The sequence below is a fragment of the Ranitomeya imitator genome, chromosome 5 (assembly GCF_032444005.1).
Source record: "Ranitomeya imitator isolate aRanImi1 chromosome 5, aRanImi1.pri, whole genome shotgun sequence".
In the NCBI taxonomy this organism is placed as follows: domain Eukaryota; kingdom Metazoa; phylum Chordata; class Amphibia; order Anura; family Dendrobatidae; genus Ranitomeya; species Ranitomeya imitator.
This window is the reverse complement of record NC_091286.1, coordinates 261,532,409-261,557,819: the sequence shown is the minus strand read 5'-3', so window position 1 is coordinate 261,557,819 and position 25,411 is coordinate 261,532,409. Positions and strand designations below refer to the sequence as shown.

At 39.3% G+C, this 25,411-nt stretch overlaps 1 protein-coding gene across 25 annotated transcripts in view; it reads right to left on the bottom strand.

The window, feature by feature from the left end:
* LOC138637428 (titin homolog) overlaps positions 1-25,411 on the bottom strand; it is a 1,151,517-nt gene that overhangs the window by 796,342 nt on the left and 329,764 nt on the right. For all 25 annotated transcript variants that reach the window (XM_069726100.1, XM_069726106.1, XM_069726124.1 and 22 more), the window contains one exon: positions 23,179-23,250. In XM_069726100.1, coding sequence (XP_069582201.1) covers positions 23,179-23,250 — 72 coding nt within the window. The remainder of the gene's footprint in view (positions 1-23,178; positions 23,251-25,411) is intronic.

Sequence of the window (25,411 nt, the reverse complement as noted above, 5' to 3'; positions counted from 1 at the left end):
AGCAAAAATCCCAGAACCACGCGGGGGGACCTAGTGAATGAACTGCAGAGAGCTGGGACCAATGTAACAAGGCCTACAATAAGTAACACACTACACCACCATGGACTCAGATCCTGCAGTGCCAGACGTGTCCCACTGCTTAAGCCAGTACATGTCCGGGCCCGTCTGAAGTTTGCTAGAGAGCATTTGGATGATCCAGAGGAGTTTTGGGAGAATGTCCTATGATCTGATGAAACCAAACTGGAACTGTTTGGTAGAAACACAACTTGTCGTGTTTGGAGGAAAAAGAATACTGAGTTGCATCCATCAAACACCATACCTACTGTAAAGCATGGTGGTGGAAACATCATGCTTTGGGGCTGTTTCTCTGCAAAGGGGCCAGGACGACTGATCCGGGTACATGAAAGAATGAATGGGGCCATGTATCGTGAGATTTTGAGTGCAAACCTCCTTCCATCAGCAAGGGCATTGAAGATGAAACGTGGCTGGGTCTTTCAACATGACAATGATCCAAAGCACACCGCCAGGGCAACGAAGGAGTGGCTTCGTAAGAAGCATTTCAAGGTCCTGGAGTGGCCTAGCCAGTCTCCAGATCTCAACCCTATAGAAAACCTTTGGAGGGAGTTGAAAGTCCGTGTTGCCAAGCGAAAAGCCAAAAACATCACTGCTCTAGAGGAGATCTGCATGGAGGAATGGGCCAACATACCAACAACAGTGTGTGGCAACCTTGTGAAGACTTACAGAAAACGTTTGACCTCTGTCATTGCCAACAAAGGATATATTACAAAGTATTGAGATGAAATTTTGTTTCTGACCAAATACTTATTTTCCACCATAATATGCAAATAAAATGTTAAAAAAACAGACAATGTGATTTTCTGGATTTTTTTTTCTCAGTTTGTCTCCCATAGTTGAGGTCTACCTATGATGTAAATTACAGACGCCTCTCATCTTTTTAAGTGGTGGAACTTGCACTATTGCTGACTGACTAAATACTTTTTTGCCCCACTGTATATAACATTCATTATGTAAAAAAGGAGCAGGTCACTGAGGGATCAGTGACCTGTCAAAAACCATCAGTATGAATGGCCGCAACAAGGCATGAGCAAATCATTAACTCAAAACTGAAAATAAAGATTGAACAACAACCACAAGATGGATTTCATCAATCAAGGTATCATTTTATTCAGTATAACGGCGCTGATCTGACACTGTGTGTAGGTTAATGTGACCTGTGTGTGTCCTGCTGACAGGTTCCCTTTAAAGGGGTTGCCTCAAGTTTGAAAATTATCCCCTATTCTATGGATAGAATAAATAAAGATTATTATTATTATTATTATTATTATTATAGATGAGATGTTTGTTTTTGTGGTTTGTACAGCATTCTTCTATTTACATATTGTGTCCATTGACACTGCATTTTTTTACATCACCATGGTGGTCATATTTGCTCTGTGTAAAACTTTAATAAAACATGTGAAATAACAAAAAAATGAAAGTTACATTTTAAATTCAAAAGCTTATTTGATAATTAAAGCACAGAGATGTGTCTAACTTGATCTGAGCTTGTCATTTGTCATTAATGTAAAAAAGAAAAAGTAGGAGAATGAAAGGTTTCATTTAGACCTTCTATTTCCCAACAGCATAGATTTAGGATCAATTAATTATTGCTAAACCGCTTTAGATTATTTACACAAGCGTATGTAAAAGCTTAATTGAGTAAAAGAAATAAATGATCACAAGGCAAGTTTCTTGCTCAGCAATATATTTAGTGAAACTGTATAATTTGCTGAAAGCAAGACCTTTTTTCACTACTTCCGACACACGTGATTCAGGATGTAAACTTTAAATAAAGTTTTTCAAAGAATCATTAGCGTGTATCCAAACATCACAATGCACAGACTTCTTGAACAATAATCACTCAACAACAATCATTTTATAGATCCGTGCTAGTAGCATTGCTATGGATGCACCAAATCGTAGAACAAAACATGGGATCCCATGGGAGAACTAAGGGAAACCAAAAAAGTGCAATGCAACTTCAAAATAAAATAACAAAGTTTATTTAGAAAACATGAAATACTAAGTACATAAATCAATAAAGCTAAATTTCCTCATAGAAATAGGGCACAGTGGTATCAAAAACCATTACAGTATATTCCAAGTCATCAAAAATTAAAGTCTATACATATTTAGGTTTGGATGTCCAAAGAACAATTAACACCACATTATAGAAAATAATCATATGCAATAATGATATGGAATACTAGTATAGACTCCCTTTAGGGTGATGGGGGTCATCCAACTAATCCTATATAATAATCGCCAGTTGGGACTTCCGGCCACTCTCCCTGAATCCCATAAGGCACAGTGGCAGTGTCACTTGCACCTGCGCAAGTGCATGAGTGCATGCAGCGTTATGACCTGCATTGCTGGCTTTGAGCCGGGTCTGTGTCACTGCACACCAGGGCGGGGGAGGGGAGCTGCTCCACATCGTCTTCCCTCCGCATTGTGAGCAGTAGACCTGGGGACTGTCTGGCCGGACTGTTAGGCATGATTCGGCAGGAGACATGGCAGGGCCCGCCGCTGTGCTGCCTCTATTGTGTACCATACCAGCCGCTCAGCTCACTCCACATCACAGCAGCCATGGTGCCCGGGCAGCACTGCCCCAGATGTGATGTAGGGGGGGCTAATATTACATGCTGGGTAGCTCAGCATCTCCCGCTGCAGCAGCTGATCTCCTCTGCTTTACACCTGCATGGAGCATGTGCGAAGTGGTGGACACAAGTCAGGGCACGCACCAACCCCTGTAACAAGTCACAGCCAGAAACGAGGACAGCGGGCTCTTCCATATAAGACCTGAGAAACCTGTCACTGATCAGATACATAATCTGTAATAAGGCACCACATGTGGAGTAGAGGTGTATATAATATATACTGTGTGGACAGGATGATCTAAAGCAAGTGTGGGAGTAACCCTGAGCCGGCCGGTCCACCCTGATAATATCCGGTCACTGATCTCTGAACATCTCTATATATAATCACCAGTTGGGACTTCCGGCCGCTGTCCCCGAATTCCATAAGGCACCGCAGAAGTGTGACTTCTGCAGGTGCAGTTCGTGGCCAGAAGGCCACAAACTGCGCCTGCGCCAGTGACATACAAGTCTCCACTATTCCCATGCAGGCACAGTAACAGCCGCGTCGCTACTACGCATGAGCAGGAATAGCGGTAACATGTATGTCACTTGTGCCTGCGCAAAAATGCAGAGAGATGATATAGAACAGATATGTTGGAAAGGGCAAACCGTGTGAGACATGTCTGCTGCTCCTGTCAGCACCACTAAGCATACACAGATGTTAATTTCACCGCACTCCTGTTGCGACAGCATCGGGCCTGTTTCTAGTTAATACTATAATGATCAGAAGAAAATATGATGGGAAGATCAGATTAGCAACAATGTAATGTAAGGCACAAAAATTTCCTATTTTCGCACAAATAAACACAAGTCAAATCGAACAAATTTTACCACTATCATGAAGTACAACATGTCACGAATAAACCTTACCAGAATCATTGGGATCCATTGAAGTGATCTTGATTTATTACCACATAAATGCCGGGGTCACACTTGCGAGTGCAATGTGAGAAACTCGCACGAGTCTCTTGCATTACACCTGGCACTGCCGCTGGCACTCGGGATCAGGGCTTGCGGCTGCATGTATTTCTATGCAGCTGAACGCTCCAGTCTCGGGTGCCAGCGGCAGTGCCAGGTATTGATGAGAGACTTGTGTGAGTTTCTCGAATTGCACTCGCAAGTGTGACCCCGGCCAAATTGTTCTCATAGATTAGTTGAAAGAGTTAAAAACTTTTTTGTCTGAATGAGCTCATGGATAGAGTCTCACTAACTCATTCTGCACCTGTCAATAGAGATACAAAATGATGCAACATTTTTAATGAAATCCAAATGCAAAAAAGTCTTTTAAACAAAAGTACAAGTATATAAGTAAGAAAAAAATGTCTCTGAACTTGTACATATCTATTATGTTTTGTTGAGAAATGATGATATAAATAACATGGAATTTGGTTGTATGTAAAATAAACTCCGTTTCATTTGTTGAACAGGGGATGTGACATATACCATATTCATAAATAGGACAGAAATGTAAAAAGCAGCATCTATTTAGCCACATTGGCCCATCCACAGGGGCATATCCAGAAGGTTTTCAGAATCTTTTTTTGCTTTGACTTTACCTTATGCTGTAAACAGGAATGACAATGATCCAACTGTGATGCCAAGTGGTATTCATTGTGCATATGTGTGTGAACAAACACAAGGACAACTCCAATGTCAGCTACTTAGGAGCGTGAACATTTGGGCACATTCTAGGCACCGCTGGGATATCAGAAACCAAGCTGATTTTTTAAAAGACTTTTAGAGCATTAAAGCAGAACTCCAATTACACCACCTGCTAGGATGTGTTAGCTAGATGTTCAACATCAGCTGTTCTTTTTGCTTAATACTTTTTCTTTACTCGTCCTGCGGTGAATTTGAAAGAAAAGTATGAGTTAATTGGAAACTTTTTCGTAGTCAATAGGAAGCTATGGGAAAAATACAAATACTGAAGCAGCTTTCTGTGAATGGATCATTTAAAAATGTAATGATGTAGTATATTATTGTGATATATAAGTACTTCCATGAAAGCAACATCTGTACAATCAAGGACTTAATTATTGAATTGTCAACGTGTTTTATCCACATTTAGAATTTATGCTCCATCATTTTTTTTTAAAGAGTACATTAATGTGACTGACCAGTCAAACCGTCACTGTGAATATGTTGCCAGGGCTGAATATTGAATGAGCGGCTAAGGCACCCAGTATAGCCCCATGGGTAATATTAAGGGATATTCTGATGACTTTAACATTACAGTTTCATCTTATTGGCAACATTGGAGGATTGGTAGTCTGAGGCTGTGCTTTCAGATAGATTTAAAAAGTTTCTATAAACTTTGTAAGTTATCTCCTATACTATATAAAAACTTAGGCATGGGGGAGAACTTGCAGATTGATGAGAGTATAATCTCTGGAGCTCATTCACATGATCAGTAGGGATTGCAGTAGTGGAGAGGGAACAACATACAAACTTGAAGCAAATCATTTAGGTCACCATAAATTAATTGAATGGGTAGGTATAGCTAGTAACATCACAAATATCCATCCGTCCACTCCAGTCTGAAGTGGCAGGTCAGAGACGAAGTTGCATGGAACACTGGCTTGATGCAAATGCAAATGTTAAAAATGGAAAAAGCCTACTAAAATCTCATTAATACAAATGTTATGATTATGTAACGACGTACTTGAGAAAAAAAAAATGCTTAACATTAAAAAAACTGCGACTGACCCAGCCAATTCCTGCACAGACTATAGATTCTGACCCCGTAGTGCCTAGACGTTCCTTGGTGGGCTAGAATAGCCCTTACATCAGGCTAAACAATGGCAGCTTAGACCTATGCTGCCTGAAAGGCCATCAAGTGCTTCATGTTCCTCCCACGGAACCCAAGGGCAGAGGAGAGTGCAAATTACCTACAGAAGGTAAGGAGTGCTAAGATAGAAAGAGATCCCAGAGTGAGTTAAAACAAACCATGAAATGCAAAATGAAAAGATAAGTTACGTACTGCTAGACAGTATGCCTTCTATTTCTTAAGCAAGAAACAGAAGAAAGGTGCAGTGTGTAAAGCATATTCAGCATAATTAACCTTAGCTGTCTTTCACTGACTGGCATAAACAACAGCAGTATAACTGGACATCCAAATGAGAATATCAACAGCAGAAAACACCAGCAGAAGGAAAGCATATAGCCCCACCCAAAAGGTGACTGGGCAGACAAATGAATAGACAAAAACACCTGTAAACCTAAAAAAAATTAAAACTAGAGTATGGACACCAAGCAATAACCACCTGGAGAAAAGATGTAACTGCTGTGACTCAGGGAATAGAGAAGTCAATGACAAAGCACAAGCTCAAGGTTTCAAACCCTGACACATGTCAACAAGAAGGTCCAGCTAGGTTAGTAAATCTACAGAAAAAATGAGTTTACATGACCAGGTTCATTCAAAACAGCAAAGGACATTCTTAGTAGTGTACTATCTAATCTGGTAATTGCAGGTAGGTGCTTTGTGAATAGGTATAAAAAATCATAACTTGTAAAAAAAAGTAAAATGAAAGCAATAGAATGGAAGGTGGAGCAATTCACTGGAACATAACATGTAATGTAATAATTGGCTCAGCAAAAATAAAAAATAATCAGAGATGTGAAAAGTTTCTTATACTGTTAAAAAACAGCACGTAAATGCAAAATGGTGACTTCATGAGCTGAAAATTCTGAGGACAGTTGCAGAGCTCTCTCTCACAACACAAATTTCAGTAGTGTGAATGTAGCCCCTTCTTTCCTTCGTGGGTTTAACAGAGAGCCTGCAGTCATGATTATCTATTTCTTTAGTCGCCATATTGAGGGGTATCCAAGGGTAGTTTTTACATAACTCGTAGTCTTATTACATCAGGTTTAATCACAGCAATAAAAGATATCAAATGTTGGTGTGTTAACCGGCAGAACAAAACAACTTTTCAATTTCAAATCAAACTCTCTTTGTCTTATTTCAACATCTCTTAATACCATGTCATCCCTGTTCATGTTGGGTAATATGGGCTGTAAAAAATGGCCACCATTTGATGTGAATTAAGTTATTTTCCTATGAAGAGGAGATAAAAGCAAAAACTGAAATAATGGCAGTGGTACATAAGTGTGCCAGGATAGAAAGATGTCTTGCTGGTTGTCAGGGTTGAGTCAAGACTTTCTAGGTATTATAGTTTAATAAAAATGTGTAACTTGGCTGTTAAGGCTTGTCATATTTACCCTAATACATTGAGATCTCATTGATTAGCCTCAAGAGCTCAATAATACGCAGGAAGAAAAGGACAGCTGTAATATATATTTGACAAGGATTATTATCGCCAAATCTAGCTTTTATACATGTTTGACAAGCTTGTGCTCTATCAAGTCATGCTGCATTCTAATTACCTACATTTTACCTAATCGTTAAGTCTCACACCCTGTTGGAAGCATTCAGGCTGCATACAAATATCTTACTTAAAAAGGAGATAACATATATTTAACATTTCATTACTAAGGTATACGCATTTTGAATGCTTAAGTAAATGGTCAGGATTTTAAACAGTGTGATAGTGGCAAAATGAAAGTTTGAGACACGGTCAGTTGGTAATGTGAATTTTGCTTATGCTTCTGTCACACGCAAAATTACAAGTACTACAAAGTAGTTGTACTTCCATATGCCTCCATAATTTACTGAAATGTGTCAAAGTTTCTTTTATTGCTTCAGAAAAAAATACGGCATTCTCCAGTGATTGCTATTATATGTAGGTATATTTGCAGGGAACCATTTCTATTTAAGGGCTCATGCACGTGACGGTATTTTGGTACAAGTGCTATCCCTCAAAAACTTGAACCCATGATATTCAATGAGGCAATGCAGATGAATGTTTTTTTTTCCTCTGACTGAATCTGCATGTATGAAAGTCTGCAGCAGGATAATCCTCCGAAAATCAAATCCGATGAGGTTCACCCGTAAAAGTCTATGGGTTCAAGAAAAAAAACGGATGCCATACGTAGACACAGTACAGCAACTGATTTGTACAGATACTTTGCAACTCTGTTGACGTTGAAAATTTTCTTCAGCTATTTTAGGAGACTTGTGGTTTTTGTTTTGCTTTTTACTGTGTTTTTATACATGAATTTTTATTGCATTTATAACACTGATTTCTGTCTCTTTTCGGTATGCCATGTTTTAGATACAGCTGCTTTGTTTTTTATACTTCCTGGTATTAGTCCCTGGCAAAACTTTATTGATACAGTAGTTGTACAGATCATTTGTAGTGTGTTTCCGCAGTAGAAATGCACTAAAAATGCATATACATTTTTACCTAGAGATATTTTGCATTCAATGCAATTCTTTTTGGAAAACCTGCATATAAAACTCACTGAATGTCAAAAACACACCACAGGTTACTTTATGCTGCATTAAAAATAGCACTGTGGCCATAAGATTGCTGTACATCCCATCTACTTTGCTGATACTGTAAGATGCTGCATCAAAAACTCACCAAAACCTCATAGTGGGAACTTAACCTAAGACATAAACTGGATTTATAAGGAGCTGCCATATAATCTTAGGACCCCACCACATACATGACACCTTACAGATAGACTGTACCTTCTTTGACTGATTCGACATTACACTATATTTTTAAAAGGTTCTCTCATCAGAGACAACTCATTTTAAGAAGTGGCTGTTAGGGCTAGCGGAACGCACCAAATAATGAGAAAGATAGAATAAGGTGCGTTCGCAGCCTGGGGTCCACCGTGCAGAGATGGAACCTGCTGCCAAGTAATGACGGACTATATGGCGGTACAATATGAATACACACACGGGTTAACTTCACTCTGTGTGAAGGACGTGAACCCTGGTAAGTCACAGGGCCGCGGTACCACACACCAGAGCGCAAGCAAGGAGTCACCGAGCTCAGTCCCAAGACTTGGGATCCGAGTCTGTTGTGATGCAGTGACTCCTGTGACAGCTAGGGGGCGCTGTGAGTGCTCTTTGGGATGTGCATGGAGGCATATCTATTGTGATAATCGTGGTGAAACAGTGGCTGGCTGTGTTGTGAATGGCCGATATGTGTCGCAGAGGGAGTCTGCGTAGTAAGTCTGATGCAATGTTGTTGTTCTGGGACCTGTAGTCCCTCAAGTATGTATATGTATGGTGTAGCTGTAAGGGAGACTTACTAGGCTAGTTGTGTGAGATGGGTGGGACAAACTAGACACACATCCACACTCCCATAAAGGGGAGTGGTTAAGGGTATATAATGTGACCAGGGTGTGGGTCACATGGTCCCGTATGGTCCCTGTGTATGGTTCCTGTGTGGTTCCAGTGGAAAGTCCTGGAGAGCCTGTGTGTTGGGAGGTCCTGGGAGTAGGAGCGGATCCCTGAATAGCACACTGAACCACCTGTGTTGGATTTTCTGGGAGTAGGAGTCCTGAATAGCACATAGTGGGACTTTGGACCTGGTGAGCCTGGTGTGTTGGATTTTCCTGGGAGTAGGAGTCCTGAATAGCACACTGAACAACCTGTGTGGAATTTCCTGGGAGTACGAGTTCTGAATAGCACATGGTGGGACTTTGGACTTGCTGGTGGCCTGGGGTATTGGTCTGACGTCCTGAATAGCACCTGGTCAGGTCACATGTGTGGTTCATGTGGGGAAGTTACCATCCTTTGGTGGGTCTGGACTGACTAGGATATGCCACCAAGCAAGTTGGTGATCCCTGTGAGGCAGCATTCCCGGAGGAGTGGAATGACGAGGAGTCAGCAGGTGGAGCAGGAGCTCCCGTCAGGTACCTATACAGACTGTTGGTGCTTGTGATGTTCCATTAACTGTGTGGTCTCCCATGGTGACTGAACGGAGTGAGGTTCGGCGTGTTTAGAGACCGCGACCCAGTGTCATATGCGCTGTATGTGACTTGGGACATTAGTGAAGTGTACGGCGTACAGGCACCCATGGTAACTGGACGAAGTGAGAGGTCCAGCATGTTTAGTGTCTGTGAGACAAAGCCGTAAACGTGAGTTAAAGCCGTAAATTAAGTGTTAAGTCAAAGCTGCAAGTTAATATCACCAGTTGATGCCTATTGTGTTTGATGAAAGTATAATATGGACTGTGCATAACCTGGTTTATGACACTTTAATAAACAGCATGGACTGTTTTGTGTTTAAAAAATCGTGCCTGACTACGTTAATCCCATGCCAAGCGAGTGTCCCCCAATACACTTAGTGAGAGCAATCTTACACCATCTAGACTTCTTGCGCTCGACACCGCTAATGGGGTGTCAGCGTAACCAAAGTAATAATCAAAGCTGCACGAGAGTGCGTGCGGTGCCGCACTGGTGGACGCCACTAACCACCCAAGCTTGGGTCAGGAAAGCGCTGTGAAAGCGAACGGCACCGCACTGGCGGTCACAGCAATTAGATGCTGTATGGTGTGTAATGTGCTGATGGCTTAGTCGGATGCTAGATAGCAATCATCCACCTTCCGCGAGCAGTCATCCAATAGGGAGGGGATTTTAAAGAAAGACTTTCACTCACAACACACACACGTTTCCAAATGTACACTAGCGCATGGTCGTGCGGTCATGCGAAACTTATATAGCTGCAGCATGTACACGACCTTCCCAGAAGGACCAATGGGAGGCTGCCACAGAAGTTGAGCACCTTCAGGACCTTTCTGGAGGACCAATGGGATCTGCTGCAGTATCTCTGCATGTGACTCTTGATCTCCAACGGGAGATCTTGCCCTGGGCATGCTCAGAAGGGGAAAAGCAGGACTTAGTCCCGAAAGTGTCTGCTCGCCGCTGCCCAGCACTGGCTTCAATGGCAGAAGCTGGAAAAGCAGCAGTAACCCTATGCACAGAGTGAGACCGAGCAAGACGCTGGGACCGACGCCTGCGCTGAGCAGACTCCACCGCGGCTGGAGAAGAATGGGAGACCACAGCAGAGATGGTTCAAGATTCCCCCTGTGCAGAGGCGGGAACTCGACACCTAATAGTGGCCTTCCAGATGATCAGCTTGGAAGGGAAAGTCATAGACAGGGAAAATATAATATTATATGGAAAAAAATTCAGATAGATGGTCGCCCATGTTAGACAAGGGGGCTTGACTAACAGAAAGTCCAGGAGATTTGGTTTTCTTGAGGCTTGATGGTGATACAGCGACATAAGATTTTTTGTGTAGCAGCATTACAGATTACTGGGCTATGTGTTTACATGTTTTTCAACCACTTCTATGGGAAGTAGGTATTTCTAGATTATGTTATATTTCTAGCATCTGCAATTTAAAAAAAAATTCAAAGCCAAAAAAATAAAATAACCACTTTTCCTACGCGTTTCAAGCCCATGTTGCCTAGAATTTCTTTTAAATTTTTGTCTTTCAAATTTTAGTGTGACCAAATAAATATGTTTTTCTTTTTCTGTTGCAAATTATGATAGTACCTTATTCACATTGTGAGAACCGGCCCTTATCTGTACATTTCACCCAACAAGTTACTGTTGTTACCATGAAATGGTGAGCTGATGAATCTTGCTTTTCTATATCCTTCTAGGAAACAATATACTGTAGTTTAGTTACAGCAGTCAAACTTCCATGGCTGGCATTTTGATGTTATAATTCATGAATGGCTGATATGAGAAAATCCCTATAATATTCATTCTTTCACTGAATACCTTAATAGCCAGATTTAAAAAAGCTATGATCTGAGCACCAATGGAAACTGGAGGATATTGGGAAATCATGTCATGTCTGGATATGTAAGGATCCTCAGCAGTATATTCACATCTCAAATTCTGAAGCATCCCAGTTAATGAAGAGATGAGTAAACACGCTGTTTGCTACTGATTGCACAGTTGGCTTCTCAATATGTTTCTCAGATCATTTTCTTTTCAAGCATTCAGTTATGGAGTCTGGTTTCTTTAGCCGCACTGTGTTTAAGTGACATACTGTCTGAGAGATGATTGCATGCTCTCTGATTTTAATTCACAGGCTGACACAGAGGTAAAATAGCAGAATACTACAGAAGAAATGTTTTCAAATGACTTTTATTACTAGCTTGTTTCAATCCACCTCCAGAGTATTTATATAAAAAAAGAGATTTATGAGAACAATCAATTTGTCTGGTATTATCGAAGACAACCTCTTGTATAGTAAAGAAAAGCATGGCATGCAGACTGCAGGAATAATCAGAAATAAAGGAAATACAAACATCACATGAAAAAAGATTCACAGTTGGCTTCTCCCGAACCAATATCGGCCTTTACAGATACATTTTAAGAGCAGAAAGAATAGTTTAGGGTGTTCATGGAGAACTGCAGGCTAATTTTTACCCTTTGACCCTGTTGTCAGACATTGAGTCCCAGCAGTGGGGAAAAAATCATCTCCCTACTGCCAGGGGGTCCTCAGACTTAGGCATTTTCTTTGCCCCCCAAACCCCATAGCGGTCATCTGTTGTCACTTTTTTATGTCTTACGGTTAATCTATGACGAACCTGACAGAATCCAGATAGCAGAGGCAAAAATACACCTTGTTGCTTGCTGATGGGCTTACACGAATTGGTGAATTAGGGCAATAACTATAAGTACAAGTGCTTCTCACAAAATTAGAATATCATCAAAAAGTTAATTTAGTTCAGTTCTTCAATACAAAAAGTGAAACTCATATATTATATGGAGTCATTACAAACAGGTGATCTATTTCAAGTGTCTATTTCTGTTAATGTTGATGATTATGCTTACAGCCAATAAAAACTCAAAAGTCAGTATCTCAGTAAATAAGAATATTTAATCAAAAACACCTGCAAAGGCTTCCTACCTAAGCATTTAAAACGGTCCCTCAGTCTGTTACAGTAAGCTCCACAATTATGGGAAAGACTGCTGACTTGACAGACGTCCAGAAGGCAGTCATTGACACACTCCACAAGGAGAGTAAGCCACAAAAGGTCATTGCTAAAGAAGTTGGCTGTTCACAGAGTGCTGTATCCAAGCATATTAAGGGAAAGTTGAGTGGACGGATAAAGTATGGTAGAAAAAGGTGCCCAAGCAACCAAGATAACCGGAGCCTTGAAAGGATTGTTAAGAAAAGGCCATTCAAAAATTTTGGGAAGATTCACAAAGAGTGGACTGCTGCTGCAGTCATAGCATTAACAGCCACCATACACAGATGCATCCGGGACATGGCCTAGAAGGGTCACATTCCTGGTATCAAGCCACTCATGACCAATAGACAACGCCAGAAGCGTCTTACCTGGGCCAAGGAGAAAAAGCACTGGACTGTTGCTCAATGGTCCAAGGTATTGTTTTCAAATGAAAGTAAATTTTACATTTCATTTGGAAATCAAGGAGCCAGAGTCTGGAGTAGGGTTGAGCGAAACGGATCGTTCATTTTCAAAAGTCGCCGACTTTTGGCAAAGTCGGGTTTCATGAAACCCGACCCGATCCCTGTGTGGGGTCGGCCATGCGGTATGCAACTTTCGCGCCAAAGTCGCGTTTCGTATGACGCGCTTGGCGCCATTTTTTTCAGCCAATGAAGGGGCGTGGGCAGAGTGATGACATAGGTCTTAGGGGCGTGGACGCCTATCGCCATGTTGTCGCTTGTGCGCTGTAGCGATTTGCACTGTGTAACACCAGCTTTTCAGTTCAGGGACGGACGGAGGAGAGAGAAAGAGAAAGAGAGAGAGAGAAGAAAAAAAAAAAAATAATAATCCCATTTGCTTTGTATTGGGTTTCGTGTTTCGGTCGATCCTCGACTTTTCGCCATAATCGGCCGATTTCACTCGACTCGACTTTTGAGATAGTCGGGTTTCGCGAAACCCGGCTCGACCCTAAAAAAGTCAAGGTCGCTCAACCCTAGTCTGGAGGAAGAGTGGTGAGACACACAATTACAGCTGCTTGAGGTCTAGTGTGAAGTTTCCACAATCAGTGATGGTTTGGGAGCCATGTCATCTGCTGATGTATGTCCACTGTGTTTTATCAACACCAAAGTCAGCACAGCCGTCTACCAGGAAATGTTAAGCACTTTATGCTTCCCTCTGCCGACAAACATTTTTGGAGATAGAAATTTAATTCTCCAGCAGGACTTGGCACCTGTCTACACTGCCAAAAGTACCAATACCTGGTTTAATCCCTTAGTGATAGAGCCAATTTGCTGCTTAATGACCAAGCCAATTTTTACAATTCTGACCACTGTCACTTTATGTGGTTATAACTCTGGAATGCTTCAAAAGATCCCACTAATTCTGAAAATGTTTTTTTGTGACATATTGTACTGTAAATTTGTTCAATATGATTTGCGCTTATTTATGAAAAAAAACACAAATATGGTGACAATTTTGAACTTTGAATTTTTATACCCTTAAATCAGAGAGTGGTGTCACACACAATACTTAATAAATACTATTTCCCACATGTCTACTTTACATTAGCACAATTTTGGAATCAACATTTTGTTTTGTTAGGATGTTATAAGGGTTAAAAGTTGACCAGCGATTTCTCATTTTTCCAACAAAATTTACAAACCCATTTTTTTAGGGACCACCTCACATTTGAAGTTACTTTGGGGAGTCAATATAACAGAAAATACCCAAAAGTGACACCATTCTAAAAACTGCACCCCTCAAGGTATGCAAAACCACAATTAAGAAGTTTATTAACCCTTCAGGTGCTTCACGAGAACTAAAGCAATGTGGAAGGAAAAAATGAACATTTTACTTTTTTCAAAAATAATTTACTTTGGAAATATTTTTTTTTTATTTTCACAAGGGTATCAGGAGAAATTGTATCACAAAATTTGTTGTGAAATTTCTCCTGAGTACCCATATGCATGGGCAAGCCACTGTTTGGGTGCATGACAGGGCGCCAAAGGAGGGAGCACCATTTGACTTTTTGAATGCAAAATTGACTGGAATCAATGATGGCACTATATCGCATTTGGAGACCCCCTGATGTACCTAAACAGTGGAAACACCCCAATTCTAGCTCCAACCCTATTCTCAACACACCCCTAACCCTATTCCCAACCCTAATCATAACCCTAACCACAAACCTAACCCCAACACACCCCTAATCCTAATCCCAATCCTAGCCCTAACCTTAACCCTAGCCCTATCCCTAGCCATAACCCTAACAGTAACCCTAGCCCTAACCATAGCCCTGGCTCTACATGCTCCACCCTATTCCTTGGGGGAAACCATGGCTCAGACTATTTGGTTGGATTGCAAGATTCTGGAGAAGTTTGATGAGTGATGGGGGATGATTTGGACCTTACCCCCGAAGCTGTTCACCTACCTGAGGCATAACTGATGGATGTTGCAGCTGTCAGCTCTCAGACCATTGAGAGGAGACATTGGCGCAATCTTTGACTCTGCCTCTAATGTGGCTAGGCTTAGCATTTTCTCAAGGATTGCTGATTATGCTCACAAGCAACAAAGCCGTCAGGAAACACCTAAGTCTGCATGATTGTGGACGACGTCACCCTGGCTTCCAGGTACCATTTTACTCCTCAGATAAAGTACTGCTGAATGTGGAACTACTTTTTCAAAACCAATTATTATCACCAGTAAAATTAATTGATAGTGGGTCTGCTACCAACTTCATAAATTCAAGACTGGTCCTGAGATTAGGATTAGCAACGGTTAGGTTTAAAAGACCCATTAAAATTGTTGCCATTGATAGGACACTATTAGTTCAGAACCTTGAACAGCTGGTAATGGTGGAATTCATGCTTAAAGTGGAAACACTTCACTCTGAGTCCATTTCCTGCAATGTTTTGGATAATTTGCCTGCTGGGTTGATACTGGGGTTTCCATGGTAGCGTATTAACAATACTGTTAATGGTTTGTCTTAAAAAGATTTTTTTAAGTGAAACCCTCATTATCAAGAGAAATGTCAATTACAAATTTGCTTTGCTAGTCTGGAGGGTCTAACGAAGTACCTGAAATACTTCAGAGATGTATTTTCGGAAACAGAGGCAGAGATACTGCCTCCTCATCGTCCTTATGATTGTAATATTAATCTTATCCCTAATGCCAAATTGCCTAATCCTTCCTCCTATCTTGTAGCTACTGAATTTTTCTTTCTTAAAAACAAAGATGGGGTCAACATCCTTGCCTCAGTTTCCGTGATTTAAACAGAATGATGGTTAAGAATACTTACCTACTTGCACTCATCTCAAACCTATATAACCCGCTTACTGGGGCTAAATGGTTTTCTAAATTTGATCTTAGAGGGGCTTATAATTTGATAATTATCCAGAAGAGTGAGAAGTGGAAAACAATGTTTTTAATGTAGGAGGGTTTTTCTACAAATATTGCCCTGCCTTTTGAGTTAAGCAATGCACAAGCAGTTTTTCAAAACTTTATGAACAATAATTTTATTGACTGTATTGGATGATTGTAGAAGGATATCCCAAACGTTTGGCACAAATCATTCAGTCTAAAGGCAATGGTACCAAATACTAATGAATTGTATGTAAACTTTTGAATTTGTGGTAAGTAATAAAAATGCCTTAAAACATTCTCTCTCTGTCATTATTCTAGCATTGGGCAAATAATAATTATGGTAATGCTAATTGACCTAAAATGCGAAAGGTTTATTTGGATTTCATTTCAGATATTGAGAAAAACATGCATATGTGTCTTTTTATATAGTGTATGTACACTTCTAATTTCAACTGTTTTAACTGTAATTGTACGGTGAAGGAAATAAATATTTGATCCCTTAAGGATTTTGTACGTTTTCCCACTGACAAAGACATGAAAATTCTATAATTTTAAGGGTAGGTTAATTTTAACTTTGAGAAATAGAATATCATTAATAAAATCCAGAAAGTCACATTTTATAAATTATATAAATATATTTGCATTTTGCAGTGAGAAATAAGTAATTCATCCCCTACCAACCATTAAGAGTTCTGACTCCTACGGACCAGTTAGACGCTCCTAATAAACTTGTTACCTGCATTAAAAACAGCTGTCTTACTTAGTCACCTTTATAAAAGACTCCTGTCCACAGACTCAATTAATCAGTCAGACTCTAAACTCTACAACATGGGCAAGGCCAAATAGCTTTCTAAGGATGTCAGTGACAAGACCTGCATAAAGCAGAAATGAGCTAAAAAACCATAAGTAAGACGCTGGGTGAGAAGGAGACGACAATTGGGGCAATTGTAAGAAAATGGAAGAAATACAAAATGACTGTCAATCGACATTGATCTGGGGCACCATGCAAAATCTTACCTCATGGGATATCCTTGATCATGAGGAAGGTGAGAGATCATTCATTACTCTGGGAATCCCACTGCGCTAAAATGCGGTCCTCAACAACTATAAGCTGCCCCATCAATCACATTTGCTGCTTCTTCCTCCTCCATTACCGTGCCAACTATTGAGACGCAGACCTTCAACTGCAGAACCTCGGGTTCTTTACCCACTCCTGTCATGCTGATTGACAGCCCACAGGCAGCTGTAATGGAAGAAGCCTGCTGTTTTTGACCAATCTCAGAGGACGAGCAGACCACATCCTTCTCAATCCACTGTAACATCTCTGCCTGCACCTCTCTCACAGTCCAGCACTTTGTCTGGTTCACCATACTCCGCCCTCTCTCAGCACTGCAGCCAGCACACAGTTCCACAGTTGTGGTCACAAAATAATTGTTTCCTCCTACGCATGACAAAGCTAAGAGGTTGAGCTCCCCCATCTCCAACCTGTTGGCAATGGAAATGCTGCCTTTCCGCCTGGTAGATACAGACAGTATCTAAAAGCTGATGGCTGTCTCAGTCCCCCAGCACCAATTGCCCAGTTAGCATTACTTTTCTAACAAAGCTGTGCCTGTGCTACAACAGTAAGTTACAGACAATATCACCCATTTCTTGACTAAATCTCTGTCTGCAAGGGTGCATATCGCCACAGACACTTGGACGAGTAAGCATGGCTATGGGCGTTACATTTTGCTGACTGGGCACTGGGTGACTCTGGTAGCTGTGGGGGCAGGCGTTGCTCCACAAGTCTTGGAATCCCCAAGGTTTGCAGGATAAACCTCTACATTTAACACTTTCTCCACTGATTTTGCCTCCTCTATCTCCTCTAGGGCTTCCACCTGCGCCCTCAACCTCTGCTTTAATGAGACACGCGTTTCAACAGTGCAGGGCAAACCCCCACCACCTTGGTACTGAAAAGTCGGGGCTCACCACAATCAGGCAGTATTAAAATTGATATGCCATGGAGATCGCAGTCATACAGCTGAAGAGTTGTGGACAGCTCTCCTGGCCGAGTTTGATCAATGGCTGTCTCCACTAAACCTGCATATCAGGGCTCCCAGTAAAGGAGGCCTACACCGATCCCTCATCCATCTCATCTTACTGTGACATTCAATTGAAAGCTGTAAATGCTGTCCCAGACTCCAATGCCTCATGCCTGGCTGATTGCTGCAGTGCCATGCTACAATTTGTATTGTGGGTGAATTGAGGCAACTTTCCTGATGTCTGTCCCTCATTTGATGTTGGCAGCATTTGGGGCTGTTATAAGGTGTTGTGCATGCATTTCTTTTTTGCCTCTCATTAAGATTAATTGCGTTCAGTTACGTTCTGCGAATATTCAACAAATTAATCATAATCCTAACCAAACATTGAAATATTCGCTCATCTCTTCTCAAGAAGGCAAAGGAGTGGCTCAAAAAGAAGCACAGAAGTGGAGAGACTTTAATCCCATAGAACTCCCATAGAAAACTTATGGAGGGAGTTGAAGTTGCCAAGCAATAGCCTCAAAATCTTAGTTATTTAGAGATGATGTGCAAAGACGAGTGTACCAAAATTCCTCCTGACATGTGATCAAACCTCATCATCAACTATAAAAAATGTCTGACTGCTGTCTGTGCTTGCCAACAATGGTTTTGCAACCAATATTAAGTCTTGTTTGCAGGAGGAATCAAACACTTATTTTTCACTGCAAAATGCAAATAAATTTATATAATTATACAATGTGATTTTCTGGATTTTATTGAATTAATCTACCCTAAAAATTATAAACTGTTGATATCTTTGTCAGTGGGCAAACTTGCAAAATCAGCAAGGGATTAAATAATAAAATAAAATAAAAGCAGCACAAGCAGATAGCGTTTCTGGGTGCCATGCCTCCAAGGCAATAACCAAACCTCCATATATAGACAAAACAAATGAAGGCAGCACATCAGTTCGGCTGAAAAACTGTGGCCATTTAATTGCCCAAAATGGCGACGTTTCAGCTCAGGATTGTGAGCCGTGAGAAAGTGTCTCTCTCTTCCTTGTATCTCACTTCCAACTTATTAAGGCCTCTTAAACACATCAAAACAAGCATGATGCGTTACTAGGAAACCTCACACTTTTAGCCTCATCATTCTGGTATAATTAAACTACCTGCAAATCAAATTTTTGGAAAAAATGCCGAACGTAGAAAATTCAGATTTCCAAATGTTTGATCATCTCTTAATAAGTATATGGTGCCAATAACAAAATGGTACTATTAACAAATGCATCTAATACACCAAAAAACAAGTGCTCACAAAGCTATGCCAATGAAAAAAATATAACCTTTAGGGCTCAAGGAATTTGATGATTAAAAAAATGCTTTGTCTTAAAGGCCTAAAATTGGTCAGTTCTTAAGAAGTTAATAATTAAACTAGTGTCTTGACTGTATAGGTCGTTGAATATCAATAAAAATTATACTGATCTTGTAGTAATCCATTTACTGAAAAGCAAGCTTTGAAATCAAATGCAAATTACAGCTTAACTTACTTGTGGCTTCAAAGCTCAATTTGGGGCATGTGGATGCACTTTGAAAGCACATGATTCTATCTAAGGCACTTCCAGGCTAATGTACATGTTGCTTCAAAGTTTGATTTTCCAGTGAGGACACATCATTTTTATTGTTGTACTAGGACATGTATAGTCATACAACTATGTTTACCAGTAAAAAAATTATTCTCTTTTAGATACTTAAGTAGAGTAATTCAGTGTTTATTACTGTATGAGTACAATTTTGCTATTTTCATTAATATTATACAGTGTTGACATAAAGACACATTGCAACATGTTCAGAAAATTTTAAGTGATAATGCACTGATAATGCACAGCTCATTGAAAAGGAGCTGATACGTAGCTTTTGGCTAACAGACAATTTTTTGGGTGTCAGGTGTTGGAATCCCACCAATCTCATGAGCTATGCTAGCCACAGTTTTGATATACTTTAAGGTTTCTTATAGACAATGCATCTGTTTGCCAGTAGCATTTTTAGTTCCTGGAGTGCTCTCGGTTTTTGTTAGAATCTTATTGGCATATTTTGACTTCATTACATCCAAATGAGTTCAATCAACTAAAGAGAAAACTTAATGGGCCTAATGAATGTCTTAGTTTTATTAGTCTAACTCTTCATTAAACTGATGAGCAGAAAAGACTTCTGTATCAAACAATTATGGAAAATACAGTAATTTCAGTGCATTACAATTTCAATTCCATAAAAGTGATTATAAAAATACATATATGTTTTAATGAGAATCTGTTAGTAAGTTTCACCACTCCTAAACTACTTGTATGCCCATGCAGCCCAGTGAAAGTTGAACTCATTGGTATCTTTATATTGTTATTCCATTGCTTAAGATTTATAAATTCTCTTTTTATTTAGTATACATGTGGTGGGTAAAGGAGCATTCCCATCTCCATGATCCGATCCCAATATGTAGTAGCTTTAATAATAACATTAGCAAATACCTTCAATTCAAAATGTACTGTAGTTCTTCGGATAAGCCATGTCGCTTACCCAATGTGCAGGGCATTGCAGTAGCTACGTAGCTAAGGTATCTTTGGTTTTGACCACTAATATAGTGACAGTTAGATAGTGATGGTAACCGTGGATATCTAAGTACTGCAGTGCCCTGCACATAGGGTAAGATACATGGAAAATAAGAAGAACTATACTTAATTTCTAATTAGAAGTATATGCTAATATTATTATTACTTCAACTAATGCATATTGGCATAGGATATTGGAGAAAGGAATACCCCTTTAAGTACAGTGGGCAGGAGAATGCACTCCTCAGTTAGCATCTCCCATGTCTGTTGATTGATCGCTGACTTTGCCTTTGCTATCAGTAGCCAGCGTGGAAATTGTGCACCTGCGCAGATCAGCAGTGTCCTTCCTCCTAAAGGTACCGTCACATTTAGTGACGCTGCAGCGATATAGACAACGAGCCGAGCGCTGCAGCATCACTGTTTAGGTCGCTGTAGAGACGTCAAACACTGGCAACAACTGAGCAATGCAGGAGCGATCCAGTGACGTACTTATCGTTCTCACTGATTGTTCGCTCCATTAAAAACCATTGCAGGCATCGTTGCTTTTGCTGTCAAACATGACGAATCATGCCGACCTGAAGACCAAATAAAGTTCTGGACTTCTAGCTCCGACCAGTGACGTCACAGCGGGATCCTGATCGCTGCTGCGTGTCAAACACAACGAGATCGCTATCCAGGACGCTGCAACTTCATGGATCGCTGTCGTTCTCGTTGGAAAGTTGTTCAGTGTGAAGGTACCTTAAGGGCACAAGTTTCAGCTTTGTGTGGAGCATGCATAGCAGAACACTGAAACCTATGCACTCAGAAGATCAAGTTACTGTGCAAAAGCCCTCTGATGTGCAACAGAGCAACATTTCCTGGCCAGCTTTTATAGTTGTCAGTTGTCAACAGTTATAGATTTGCATCTCAGGGAAGAGCAGACATACACCTGAGGCACCTGCATGATTGAAATGTCTATAGGGTATATGCGCATAGAGTTTTATTGATTGGTCAAAAGGTTTTCTAGTGGAAACTGCTTCAGAAAATGCTCCTTCTTTGGGAAGTTTTTAGATTATTTTTTGGTTTCCTGAAGCTTTCCCAGTAGTGGTTTTGAAAAGTTATGGAATAGTTTTCTTAAAGCATGTGTCTAGTTTTTTGATTGGACACTGTCTAGTTTGGAGTGGATTCTATCTGGATCCATTTCAAAGACGTGACATGCATTTTCATTTTTTCCACCGGGCATTTTCAAAAGCCTGAAGCAAAAACTAAGTGTATAAACAGTAAAGTAGCTTTACAATAGAAATCAAAAGAACAGTCTTTCAATTTTTGATGTGATTTTTCAGGCATTTTCTGGAACAAAACTGCTCCAAAAAACGCAAACTCTGCATGGTGCCACATCCATTGAAATGTGTTATGAATTTTTAATATTTATTTTCTTACTTATATATCAGAAATATACTGCAGCATTTTACAGATTTCACATATCTTAATTATTTAAAAAAGCACTCCTCCCATCATAACTGTTATCCTCTAAATATATTGCAATCATCATATTAAACAGCACTGTGTACTTAGTATTGCTTTTTTTGCCCTTATTCCCTAATAATTCTTCTTTTTTCCATTGGGTCTATGACATCTCATGATTAGCAACTGACTAGCTGAATCCTTCTAAGCTCTATATAGAAATAGGAGGTCAATTTTCCCTGTAAGAGTCATAAGTGACTGCAAAAGTCCCAGGCATGGGGGTTCTGCATAGCAGCTGGGTCAGAAGTTAAAGAAGGGAATGACTGCTGCAGGCCAATATCTGTATATCTGTATTGCTTTAAGCAGAGGAGAGAAAAGGTTAGAATTAGCTGGGATGAAAATCAAAATGAGCAATTGTAAGTACACAGTGTGTTATAATATGATGGTTGCAATATATTAAGATGATAAAATCTTTGATGAGAGTACTTCTTTAACAAGAAAATTAAATGTTCTTAACCCCATTTTTAAAACCTTGTAAAGAAAAACATTTTTGTCACATTTAAAACATGAATGTTTCTGTCTCTTTTTATGCCCTACAGAGAGTCCAACAGAAAAGTCCAGAAAAATGCAGTACTGAGAGCATCACTAAACACATCCGAAGCAAAAAAACATATAAAAAATGCCGTAAAACAAAATGAATTGAATTTTATTTACTACCTTTTTTTATTTCAATGACTTCAAAGACAAATTTGGCAGCAACAGCATTTTTGACCAAGAATGAATGCACATAAAATACTCCACAAAGGACTCTATTTTTGATACCAAACATAAACTTCCACATAAATCGTAAGCAGAGTTACAGAGATACCATAACGCTCTGTAGCCACAAGTACCCAGCTGGACTGCATTTGAAAAAAATTCAGGATGGACAACTGTTTTTCAGCACATCTTCATGCACTTTTGTACAGTTTGATCTACAGTACTTTAAGACATTCATAAGTGAGTAGGTCTAATATTAACTTTCTGCTATAATTTTTCTTTTATCACATGTGTAGTATACAGTGAAATATGAGTCTGCTTTTTTTACTGTTATTCCTTAAAACATTTATTGTTTTTTTCAACACTTAAGAATGAAGAAAATTAATACGTATTGTAGAGTAATCAAACTTTCTGTGATCGTGTTGGTTTTTGTAACTAAAGTAAAATACTCAAACAATACTACAGAAAACAATAAAGTACAATACCTTTTTTAGAGGGCAGAGAAGGAGTCGCTGCTTTTGTCGGAGAAATTGCAGGAGTCATTGGCTGCTTACCAACTGTGAAGGAGAAAGAAATATAATAAATTACAGCAAAACTTCTTAAGGTTTTCGTATTTGTTTCTGTTTTCTTAGTGTTGAATATTTGAGAAAATATCAAACTCCAGAGGTCGGATCCCCAATTACCTAGCATTTCCTATCGAAAGGCTAAATAATGGCATTCGCTTCTGTAGAAGATCCAAACAGAGCCGAGCACATATCTTACGGACTTTGGATTTAAGCAACTGTAAATTATTGAATATTAAAAAAACATAGTTTTTAAAGCCAAGCCAATATAGGTTTCTGATGACTTTGAAAGTTGCATTATTTGACATATTATATCAGATGAAGATGGCTTTTCAGAAAGTAAGGCTTACTTTTTATTCTTTTCTATACTTGGAATAATGTTGGTCCAATGACAGCCATCCTGGAGTGTATTCATCTAAATAATGTATCACCACAGTCATACTCTAAAGCACATACAACAATGAAGGATTTCATGCATTACTCTAAAACATATTATCCGCTTGTTATTTTTAAGTTTGAGAAAATATTTAGAAAGGTAAACCTTGTTTAGTCATGTAGCACTCTGTAAATATAGAAATAGAGCATATTTTTTGAAGCACAGAGACAAATAAAATTTGCATTTTTCACATTTTGCCTGAGATTTTTTTTTACCTATTGGAATAGAGAAAATGGATGTATAGATAAATCAATCATTTACAAGTATGTTCAATTTTATCAGTAATAGTGGTATTCTGTGCATGTAGTTAGGTGTTATTTCACTTTTCAAGTACTGCATGTTATTACCATGGGTAATATAAAGTGGCTCCTTGGAGTTATGGCTCGCACCTCGTATCCAGGGCACAAGTCTCACAAGCAAGCCCTGAGCTGCAACACTACTTTTATGAGCCTTTTTGGTATCCAAATTAACCAAAATTGCCAAAATGGAGTTCTATCATGAGAAGAGTTTTGAGGAAGGCGGTGCTCCCATTATTTTATTCAAATTTATCAACATATTTCTCAATGTTTGATGAATTTGGCACATCTTTTAATATTAAAAAATCTAGAGATGTTTCTCAACAATACACACTAGAATTATGACTGTGTTGAAACTTTTAAAAAAGCCAAAGTCCATCTGGGATACACCGACTTTCCTGGTTAACGGACCCACTTATCCGCTTACTTAAAAAATGGTGAAAACAGAATAAAAAACTCAAATACACCACATATTTTTGCACACAAAAGACTTTTTTACAACATAAAACTTGCTTTTAGGCATTGCAGCTCTACATAGTTTATTTTGTTGTTTGATTCTTGACTGCTTAGGGTGTCCTAATGCTGAGGATGTTTATTAACCTTAATAGTGGTAAGAAACTTACCACTTTTCAGGCTAATATGATACATCATTATCATATTAGATTATATTTTTTTCAACTGTCCATGTCATACCCACAATAGGGGCACATTCACACAAATATATTTTTGATCTGAGTGCTGTCTGGGTGGAAAACAGTCAGCACAAAAGCATAGCTCAGGCAATTATAACACAATGTGTTAGTTCACATGAACATGAGACCAATTATATATATATTTCAATTAGTGATAAAATAATAAAATAAGTGCAAAATGCACTATTTATTTTTAATTGATCCACTGCAATTACCAACATAGAAACTGTATTTGGCTTTGGATAATGTTTTGCTTATTAATGTATTAAAATTTAGGCCATGTCAATATAAAAAATGAAGATGTAGATGGAATAAAAATGGCATATAGATGACAATATGCATCACAAAATCATCTGTTTTTTGGAGATGAAAAACAGATGATTTTTCATACAGTTGTCTGAGTTTAGCCTAAGGCATATAAAATGCTGCTTAAAGAAAATCAGGTCTAATCATTTTCTGTGCTTTATTTTATGGTAGTTAAGATGAACATACATTCTGACTTCTATATCTAATAATAAATTGCATTTGTCAAAGCCTTCCTAAATCCGTGAATCAATAGTCAGTATATTATAAGTTTCCGATTTTCAAAACAAGAATCAGACATGTGTCCCTCAATAAAATAAATGTTCTGTAATGAAGAAAGAAAGAAAGAAAGAAAGAAGGAGAGAAAGAAAGAAAGAAGGAAATGATTGACAATAAGCGAAACTGGTCAGAAGATTTATGCTGCCCAA